The sequence below is a fragment of the Nematolebias whitei genome, chromosome 7 (assembly GCF_014905685.2).
Source record: "Nematolebias whitei isolate Nwh7 chromosome 7, NemWhi1, whole genome shotgun sequence".
In the NCBI taxonomy this organism is placed as follows: Eukaryota; Metazoa; Chordata; class Actinopteri; order Cyprinodontiformes; family Rivulidae; genus Nematolebias; species Nematolebias whitei.
In genome coordinates, this window is record NC_056504.1 from 37,101,118 (window position 1) to 37,111,880 (window position 10,763).

General features: G+C 36.8%; 3 protein-coding genes across 4 annotated transcripts in view; 1 reads left to right on the plus strand and 2 right to left on the minus strand.

The window, feature by feature from the left end:
- The window catches only part of LOC119411874 (nuclear receptor coactivator 5), a 615,997-nt gene that overhangs the window by 238,568 nt on the left and 366,666 nt on the right, over positions 1–10,763 (plus strand). The gene's annotated exons all lie outside the window — the stretch shown is intronic.
- Positions 4,093–7,050, minus strand: manbal (mannosidase beta like). The gene is made up of 3 exons (XM_037678833.1): positions 6,876–7,050; positions 6,538–6,713; positions 4,093–5,060 (listed from the first exon to the last, which is right to left on the minus strand). Exons 2-3 carry the CDS (start codon positions 6,682–6,684, stop codon positions 4,950–4,952), a joined length of 258 nt encoding a protein of 85 aa, XP_037534761.1. The 5' UTR covers positions 6,685–6,713; positions 6,876–7,050; the 3' UTR covers positions 4,093–4,949.
- The window catches only part of LOC119411871 (nuclear factor of activated T-cells, cytoplasmic 2-like), a 13,813-nt gene continuing 11,256 nt past the window's right edge, over positions 8,207–10,763 (minus strand). The window contains exon 10 of the mRNA XM_037678820.1: positions 8,207–8,296. Coding sequence (XP_037534748.1) covers positions 8,250–8,296 — 47 coding nt within the window. The 3' untranslated portion in view covers positions 8,207–8,249. The remainder of the gene's footprint in view (positions 8,297–10,763) is intronic.

Consider the following 10,763-nt stretch of genomic DNA (forward strand, 5'->3'; position numbering starts at 1 on the left):
ATAGATAGATAGATAGATAGATAGATAGATAGATAGATAGATAGATAGATAGATAGATAGATAGATAGATAGATAGATAGATAGATAGATAGATAGATAGATAGATAGATAGATAGATAGATAGATAGATAGATAGATAGATAGATAGATAGATAGATAGATAGATAGATAGATAGATAGATAGATAGATAGATAGATAGATAGATAGATAGATAGATAGATAGATAGATAGATAGATAGATATTTAGAGGAAATACTGAAGGGACTGAAATTACTTGGAAAGATTCCTGTTCTATCAGAGAAAAGGCTGCTGAAGGTTTATAGGAGTTTAGGGTGAATATCTGCACATTGATATCTCTTTTAAATCTTTTTTAAGTCCTGCTGATCATTTTATGTAATTTATTTCAAATACTTACAGTATATATTTTCTCAAGCTGTTTAATGTTATTACACGATAACAATACGACTAGGTATTTTTCCCCAAAGTGCAGCAGGTATAAAAGTCTGAAGCATATAATTTTGTGGCATATGAACATAAACCACCCACAATGCACCTTCCTCTTCAAAGAGTGTAATTAAAAAAAAAAAGTGGTTTCAGAAAATATATTTGTTCCTAAGTCATTAGTTGGCTGTCTACAAACTTTTTCTGGGAGGTAGTAGGATTAAAAAAGAAATCATTTCCTCAATTTTGCAAATTAGTTCAGCAAAAAAGATCTGACAGATAAGAGGAGTGCAAATGCAGGCAACACAAATCAGTTTAGTGTTTACAGTCAACAAAGTCTGCCTCCAAAGTAAAAACATGGGCCATGATCACAAAAGTAAGAATCAACTCATAGTGTCCTGAAGACAATGTTCCATTCCCGATGTATGCCCTTTATCTGCTTCATAGGAGAACCAAGCATTAACATGTTAGAAGAAACATGGACTACATGACAGTCAGTCCAATACGATTAAAGGAAACTACGCTAATATGCATGTTCTTTGACGTGACTTTTTAAAGGTTTGATGCAAATGTTATAATTATTGTGTGAAAAATAATCTACTGTGAGGTAATTTGGTGATGAAATGTGCAGAAAGAACAATAAATATGCCGCCGTCGCTTCGCCGTATAAGTCGCATCTATTATGCATCACTGCTGACCACTGTGAAAAAATACAGTAACCTAATTTCCACAAATAAAAGCATTTTATTGCATTTCTACCAACAAATCTCCAAACTTATTGATGACGCCCTCCAGATAGAGGGTGAAACGTCTTTACAAAAAAAAAAAAAAAAAAAAACTGTCCTGTTGACCTGATTGACCATTATTGGATTTTGTACCTGGATGATTGAGCATGCACTTTGATGTTTGCACCCTATTGCAACTTATATTTAACAACAGTGTTTTAGTAAGGAGCCCTCTGACTTTCCACAAGTTATAAAAGCACTACATTTGCCTGAACAACATCCGCACATTTGGTCATGACAAACCTCACTGAGTCACAACAGACGGCACCAGTTGCCACCGTGCTGCAGAGATAGAAGGAGCTCCAGCTAATGTTTCAGCTCAGTGGGGAAATTACAGTCTGCCCTCTGGGAATGGAGGCGAGGAAGAGGAGTAGGAGGGGTCAGTGATGGTTCCCAAAGATGAAAACAAGAGGAAATGTGCACATTAGAATCTCTGTCCAATGCTGTTTTCAGATACACAATGACATGAAATTGTCACGCATTAAACAATACATGTACAGGCTGGGCCAGATAAGAGAAAATCCATCAACGTGCCCTTCAAGTCTAATTCCATTTCAGCCCAAGAATCACATTGGATGTCTTTTCTTCTAGACCTTTTCATTACTGACCCAACGTGGTTTGGAGACTGCGAGCCTGGATGTTAGTCCTCTCATCGTTGTGCTGACAAAACACGCACAGGAAAGACAAGAGGATAAAGAGAAGGAGGAAGAGGGAAGGACTGAGGCACTCTGCTGATAAAAAAACCAACAACAAATTAATAAAAAAAACACTTCCGCTCATCTCTGACTGGACTCTGGCAGCCAGTGATCCAGGCCACCAGGAACGGCTGCTTCGACATGATTAATTTTACACAACATGATGGCAGTTTCATGTCAGCTACAAATAATTTACTTATTCTTACTATAGTATCAATAAACCCTACATTTATGGGGCTATATGAGGATTTCTTAAAATAAAATGTATGTATATTATTTGCTCTTGTCATAAAAGTACATAACTGTATCTCTGGAAGAGTACTGGAGTAAACTCTTTCAGACTGAATCAGGATAACCTTTAGGTTTCAGTTTATACTTTGTGTTGAGTACCTTAAAATTTACTTTAACTGGCAGACTACTGGGACAAAAAGTGCAAGCTTAAATTTTGTAACTAATTACCAAGTGTGTTCAGTATTTGCTGACCGCGATCAATTAGGAAAACAGCTGACTGATTAATAAATAATGCTTGGAGCCAATACACGTCATTTTTAATGACCTTGGACACAGCATGGTGTGTTTGACCCACTTTCTGTTTGTAAAACGTTTTAATTGGTCATATAGAATATTTTAGGTATACTGGTATCTATTAAAGTGGTGCAGATTCGTGGCCAAAAAAAAAAAAAAGAGCTAAATATGGAGCTTTCAGATGACTTCAAAGGTAGTTAGAAGGAAGATGAAGCCATTTTCTTGCAGAAATAAGAGCAGTTGTGAGCAAAGCTGCTTTCAAAGAAACACGGGGTGGGGTGCTGCCTTCAGGAGCAGCAGCTGTCAAACCGAATGTTTGCCAGGGAATAAAACAAACAAACAAACAAATAAAAGCATGTACAATCAGTCTAGGCCGGGCGGATCCGTATCACGAGTAATAGTGGATTTGTGAATGGACATGAAAAAAAACAACCAGCGCTCTCGAGTGACAGCAGCAGCTCCCAGTCCGTCTGTGGCCTGATCTGATGAATCAAAACAGGTGCTGTTCCAGCTCCATTTTGGAAACCGACGGCTTGTTTTCTGCTGGATCTCCTCTGAGCGTCTGCCATCACGGCCGAGCAGCAAACCCGAACATTTGCGTTTTCTGGGGTGTAGCTGTCCGCGCAGACCGAACGGCACCGGCCATATGTTGGAGCCTCCGACCACAGGCTGACTGATGGACCCGCTGTGCAACAATGAAAGTGTGTGTGTGTGTGTGTGTGTGTGTGTGGAGGGGGAGAGAACAGCTCGTGTTTATGTAAAAAATGAGCAGCGTTAAATGGTGTTTGTTACAACCACCCACCCAAAACAAATAAATAAAAATCAACGCTATGAAAGACAAAACTAGAATAAACTCACCTTTGACGCGTCTTGAGATTCAGCCCAAAGATCTGAGGCGCAGAGAGGAACCCAGTCAGGCTGTCCTCATTTCAAACATCATGGAAGCCGACGGGCAGTTGCTGTGGAAACCTCGGGCCGGCCACGAATCCCATTCAGCGGATTTCAGCAGAATCACGGGAGGAGGAGGTCATGACGGGCGTAGCTGCCGGTGTGGTGGTGGTGGTGGGGCCGGACTGAGCCGACAGCAGCGCCGTCAAATCCTGCGGCCGAGCAGGAGTGCGAGAAGACGAGGCTCGTAGAGGGGGGGGGGGGGGGGGGGGGCCACCCTGACGACACACGAGTGAAAAAAAAACAAAAAAACTCAACACGATTTACGATTTTTACGCAACGATACCGCCAGGGGAATTCACGAAAAACTGCGCAACTTCATTTCGTAGATAAAATCGTTCAGTTCATAGCTAATTCAGCACGACACCAAATATTTATGCTTAGTGTCTATTAATGTATTAAAATATATTTTGAAATGCAACACAACCGGACGGACAAGTTCAGTGGCTAAATCGTCACTTTCATCGAGACTAGTTAGCTTAGATGCTACTGAATAAAACCGGTTGCTTAGCAACACACTTTTCTTACGGAAGATTCGGGATCGATACGCTCATATAAATCCATCCCGGGTTTTAACGTTCATTAAATCGATACTGAAAACTGGAACCGATGTCAAATTATCAGATTAATTTACACACTAACATAGTAATAAAGGAAGTATTTATTTTCAACCGAGTACACTGTTCAGACTGCACAAAGAAATTCTTTACAGTGGCTAACTTAATTAGACATTAACTTTAACTAAACTGGTGCATAATTAATATTTTTAATGAGACCTATAATAGAGAGTATTTAAGTCATCAAATGTCTGACTTGGAGCAAATTCAATCTGGAAAAATTATCTCCAAATAAATGTTTTGTGATTGATGTTTTTGTAGTTTGAAAATTTAATCAGTTTTATCTCAACTAAATACATAAAACTGCACAAACAAAATGAGTCTTTCTGCACACATAACTAGAGAATATTTCACAATAACACAATAGTCCCATCCATCTTACATTTTAATACAAAAGAGCATCAATTTGGTAAACACTTAAACACACATGACACGTTTATTAATAAAATAAGGTAAATAAAATGAACTTGTTAACTATTCCTTTATATAGTCACTTCTGACACCTTCAGGAAACTGTAATAGTCAAATTCTACATAAGAAAAGTTGTTTTGAACAAAAACAAAAGATTCAGAGGTAAAACTATTTAAACCGTAGCTGTGTGAAAACTAGCTTTAAAAATAAGACTAAATGAATTCTGACTCTTTAAACAAGCAAATATTTGGTAATAAATAAAATTTGCTAAGATGACGCGTTTTAGTTTCTTTTAGGTTTAATTCACATACATTAACAGTATTTATTTAAACAATATAATAAGTGAAAAAAAAAACTCAGTCAAATATGGAGGTTCGTTATAGTTTGTAAGGATGTGCTGGCTGTAAACATATCACAACTGAGAGTCATGCTGAAGTTTATCAAACGTAGTGTTGGAATGGTGTTTGTGTTTAAGATGCTAGTAATGATGAAACGCACCTATTCTCACAACAAGGTAACAAACATTCTATCGCTTCTTTTTGCTCTCTTTCTTTGGTTTCTGCCGAATCTGGGGTGCCGCTGCTTTTGGTTTCTTCATCGGTTCGACAGTCTTGCCATCAGTGGTCTCCTTCTCCTCCTGTGGATCGAACGCAAAAAAAAAAACATTAAAGTTCTCCAACTTATGCACGGTTGCTGAAGAGATGTGCAAAAAGAAATCATCGCAAAGCACGAGTATAAAAGAATAGTTTGAAGATGGCGTATCTGCTAAACGACAAGCACGTTGTTTTACTGTTACATGCACGCTGCACGCGCAAGAAGCACAGAATGTTATGTGTAGTAATTATTAAGCAAAATTTGATTTTCAGGCGTCTACGTTTTGATGCAAGTTTACTTTTATTAAATAGATGAATGGAATTCCCACATGCACCTCATATTCTGCCATGTTCCTTCCTGTCAGCACTATTACTGTGAGTGCAGGCTTTTCATTGTTACAAGTTGTATAAAAATAAACTAGTAAGGCAGTGCTAAAATTAGGGAATCTGACACCTAAAAACAGATTATTACAGGGTTTAATTGTTCTTACCTCTAGACTTCTGACATTGTCAGTATAGTTTAACAATAAGTGTTTTAGTAAAAGCTATGTATCCAATTGCCCAAGCTATGCCCCTGTTTATTAAACATATTTATTTATGAGACAGTCATATTATCAATTACTGTTGTACCTCAACTAAACAACAATCTAATTAAAAGTTCAATTATTCTTTTAATAATTTTAGATAATTATCTAAATACGTTGACAAACATTATGAGGGAAGTGTATCTGGCATAACCAAAAAGCGCTCAGAGAAATGTTTGTACTAATCCAGGATGTAAAAGAACCAGATGAAGAGGTTGAGGCATCTGATTAGAATGCCTCCTGGCTGTTTTCCTTTGGCGGTTGTCCAGATAGCTAGCTGGATGTCATACAACTCAACCAATACTGCAAGTATAACAATAACCGAGCATCAATCAAACCCACTTCGTAAAAACGTCCAAGATATTTTACAAACTGACATTTTTTTTAACACACCCATGCTTGTAATTACCATATCAGAGCACACGTTGCTGACAGAATTGTAAACTGCTTTGTATTTTCCTGATTCTTTTCAGCCGTGCGTCAAATATTTTGACAGCTTAAACTGAGAATGTGTCTTAATGGTTTAGATGAGCATCCTGAGGAAACTTGGCATGATTATAAGTCAAATTAACTTAATTCCTCCTCATGTTTATATGTAATTTTACTGTAATTTGTCAAGCACAGTTTTGATTTGCATTATTTTAGAAAGTATATTATGCACTGGTTTAATAAAAACAGAATGCATCAAACAGAAAGTATAACTTTTGATATAGGAATTTATGTTTTACACTAAACAGGCGAGAAAACATACATCTACCGATGCATAACACAAGAAGTCTGGCTGAATCAACTCTCTTTGGTTTAGGTAGGTTTAGATAAATTACACTGATGACTGAATAAATTATTTTAATCCCACTGTGACTAACATTTAGTTGGGTGGTGGTCCCCAAGTTTCAAAAGTAACCCTGCTCCTCTCCTCGTTGTGTTTTCCACCTACCTGTTCATGGCTTTTAGATGTGGGGAAGATGATAGCCAGGATGCAGATAAGCTGGAAAAGGGCACCAAGTAATAACCCGTATTTCAGTATGCTTTCCAGGAAGGTGGGCTCGGGGACTTCAGGGGGGGACAGGTCCAGCTCTTCCATGCTGCTGTTTGGACTGGTCCTTCAGAGGCCTAAACGTGCAACAAAAGCACTATTTAAAAAAAAAGCAACATTTGCCATATATTTATTACAATACACGTTGTTTACAGCGATATTTGTATCTAGATTAGTCATGTAGCCACGGGGCAGACCTATCAAGCTGAACGTTTCAGCTTTGTGAAAGAAAAACTCACCAGAAGAGGTGGAGGAGCTTCCGGACGTCGTTGTTGCTACAGGAAGGTTAAATATAAAATCAAAAAAAGAAAATATAACCCCCCAGAAGGAAAACAGCGAACACAAACAAAGTGTATTATGTAGTACAGTACACAAACGGGGAAAGAAAAAAAATAAATAACCGGAAGTAACGCCATGAATGTGTGATCCACTTCCGCTCCTTTAGAAGATTGGTTTGAAAATGTCGCCCTCTAGCGTTCAGTTTAAAACAACGCATTTTTTTAAGATCACAGTACAAGTACTACCGAAAGGATTATGAAACAGCGTTTTTCTTTTTATATTTTTCAAAAAAACAAACAAAAAAAAAACTATAAACTAATTTGTAAAACTATGTGCATTTTCTTGAATAACATACTGTAATAGACATAAAGTAACAAAAAAGAAAATATAACTGGCAGCTTTATGTTTATTTTTCTTAAGCTGTTAGGTCATTTGGTGATTTTATTTTTACCACAAAATTAAAAATGCTTGATTGTGTATTTTATATCAGTACTGGCCCCGTGAGGAATATTTGTCCAGAATGTATCCACTTCTGGATTTGACTGCAGCTCCTATTAACCCTGAATGGGATCATTTATTGATAATTTTTCCTGAATCAAAAGTGGGAGGTAATGCACAAGTACTATATTCAATACAATTGTGAACACAGTGTAAAATGACTGAATTAATGAATGCTTTATTTAACCCTAAAGGAACAAGTCTATTTTACTTAAATCATTTGTTGCTTTTGTAAATATTCAATATTCTGCTTTTTGGTAGTCCAGCAGTTCATGGGCTCCCTCCATCTGACAATCTCAGGGAAAGTGAGCTCAGCTTCTGTAAAGTCCAATGCAAGGACCAAGCTTTGTGTCGAACTCTGGGTAATGTTGTGTTGGTGTGAATGAGCTTAATGCCAGAATGGATTAAGCCATCAAAAATATGTAAAAAATACAAAAAATCTGTTCATTTCAACTTTACATATAGTTCGCACTGAGAGTAATATAAACAGAATTTATTTGATAAAAAAAATATTTTCTACATGCATATAGGAGCAATTGTACAGTTATATATTAACAAAAAGAAAATAATGAAGAAATGACTAATTATTTTGTATAGGTATTAAAAGCTGACACAATTTTCTTTAATTATTAATATTTAAAATAACACATCTCAGGTCAGTTTTAGCTGAACGAGCCACCATCTTTCCTACAGTCCAAAAGAAGCATTGTTTATTGAAAAAGAGTGAATATAAGTCCATAATAAATCAGCTCCTAATGTTTGCCATTATGCTTTCTGTATTCGATAAGCTCAGTGCTTAAAGTCTGAAAGTGTCAGTCTTCAATGATGCTGCAGGATCAGTCTCCACCGTGTCCTTTCATGTCTCTTCTTATGATGTCATTCACTGAAAAACAGTGGCAAGAGATGAGCAATGATAATTTCTACAATAAAGCAAACACAGCAGCAACAACAACACAAACTGAATCAGGAACAAAAAGCATCTTTCATAAAATGATTTCATAAAAAGACAGTGATGTTTTAAAATATTTTATATGATTTATGGTAGTCTCTTGGTGCAACATAAACAAAAACATAAAAAAAGAGAGAAAAAATCCATTCCTTTTATTTTATTCATCGTTAAATTTGACACGAACGGTTTATTTCATGTAACCAGTAGGGGGCGCCAAACTCAAGGTATATTTTGATTCTATTGAAAGGTAGAAAGGATGACAGGAAATGACAGAAGGGAGGGGAATGAAACAAAGGTCCAACACTAGACTTGAACACGGGATGCTGAGGTTTGTGGTTTTGTTTTTATGACCTCTGTGACCAGGAACAACCCCCCCCCCCCCCCCCCCCCACCCCATCACACAACAAAAGTCCTGCCAAAAAAAAATGACTGGCGTGCTCCACAGAGGAAGATCTGAAATTACAAAGTTGTCCTTCAGAAATCTATAGTTTACTATTCATGAGTTTTTCTCAGTTGTTTATTCAAATTAAATTATATAATAATTTGTAACACTGTCAAAGAATGAGATCCAATAATTTTTACACATAAGAACAAATGAATGTATAGTTACCCATGCTTGTTTATGATAACCATCAGTATGTTTTATTACTTTACTATCACTCATGCATTTTGTGAGACCAGAAAAAAGTGCTTTTTGAACTACACGTGTATCTGCATATATTTGCTTATCCAGTTAACTTCCTGTTTTTTACCACGACACGTAAACAGAAACTTTCTTTCACAGTGAAAAACGGGTGAATCATTTGTGTTCTCACTTCACCGTGCTGTTGCAGCTTTCTCTTCAGAAATGTCGGGCGAATCGTTTTAGCTTTACCTAAGAGAGCACTGGTTGTACTCATAAAGCTGCAGAAAGTGTTCGTGTGTGAGAAAGAGTGAGAGTGAGACTGAGATGGGAGAGTGGATAGAAAGGCCCGCCAGAAAACCACAAGGCAGGATTTGCAAGCGTACAGTTGCAATGTGCTGTGCAGACTGGACCACAAACACCCAACCCCCAAACACCAGTTTCTTCTTACAGATGCAGTTTTTATTTACTTATTTGTATGTTTTTACAGTGTGATTTCTGTCTTTTTTGAATTTACTAATAATTTAATTAATTATTTAATTAATAATTCAAATATATAGTGTCCAAATCCCCTGGAAGATTTTGCATTTCTGACATTAGACCCACTGTTAGCATACAATCTGAACTCTCAACAATTTCTAAGTGTATCAAGTCTTTAATCTTTACTGCGAATAAAGACTCAACTCTTCACATTTAGACTATTTTATATCAATAATGCAACAATCAGTACTAAGCATTAACAAATATTAATAATAATAATAATAAAAAATCTAACTTACAAAGTCATCTCAAGTTGTTGAAAAGCTTGATGACAAGAGGGACAAATGAGCTCCAAGCTTTTATAATCTTGAATTTTGGCTGGGCTGAATGTTTGGGGTCATCTAGAGCAAGATTTCACATTTTTTTAATTTTAGATTTAAAAAAAATTGCAAGAACATTCAAAGAAATGACCAAAAAAAAAAAAAAAAAGATATTAGCAGCCAATAGCTCACTGGGCTGAAACAGTTAGAGACTAGTTGGGAAGTCAAAATTGTCTTAATATTGCAAGAACAAATATATTTTTTGTTGTAGACAGACTGCTTATAGCTACCAAGCTTTGCAGCCCCATTTTGTGCAGCCAGCCTTTTTTTATGTGCATGTTTTGCAAAATTGTATTCTAGCCAATGCACATAGATTCACCGACCTCCTCTGCTCACATCATACCCATTTTAGCATTTTAGAGGCTCACTAACACATGTTCTCCAACTTGATGCAGCAGTTGCAGCCAAGTGAGATTCTGCATTTAAAAACGACCTGAGCCGGCTCATTTTGTAAGAGACAATGACCCAAATTGGTTAATGAAAAAAGTGAACTCAGGTTTAATATAAGCAACAATAAAACCTACACCGGATTGACATAAACCAAAAACTTGCAATACAAACAGGTGCTGGGAGGCTTTCTTGAAGGCAGCATTAACGAGTCAAAGCTCTAAGTTTATTGTCAGTGCTGGTGCCGTGATATTTCTATTTAAGCACAACCTCAACAACCTGGTCATTAATGGCTGCTGAAGGTCTGTTGCTAAAATCAACACAAATAAAACTAGTGCTTTTGTCTTTTTGACAGGTTCAATGCACGATGGCCCCATTCATCTAAAAAAACAAACAAAAAAAAAAAAAACATTAAAGTTATCTGATAACTATGTTTTAACACCCAGCTTGTTGGCTTTGCCATCCATCCATCCATCCATCCATCCATCCATCCATCCATCCATCCATCCATCCATCCATCCATCCATCCATC

Excerpts from the sequence above, each read along its gene's own strand:
- manbal (XM_037678833.1), bottom strand. The coding sequence starts at position 6,684 with ATGGAAGAGCTGGACCTGTCCCCCCCTGAAGTCCCCGAGCCCACCTTC. Across the intron at positions 5,061-6,537 it reads CATCTAAAAGCCATGAACAG|GAGGAGAAGGAGACCACTGA; the intron begins GTAGGTGGAAAA and ends TTCGATCCACAG.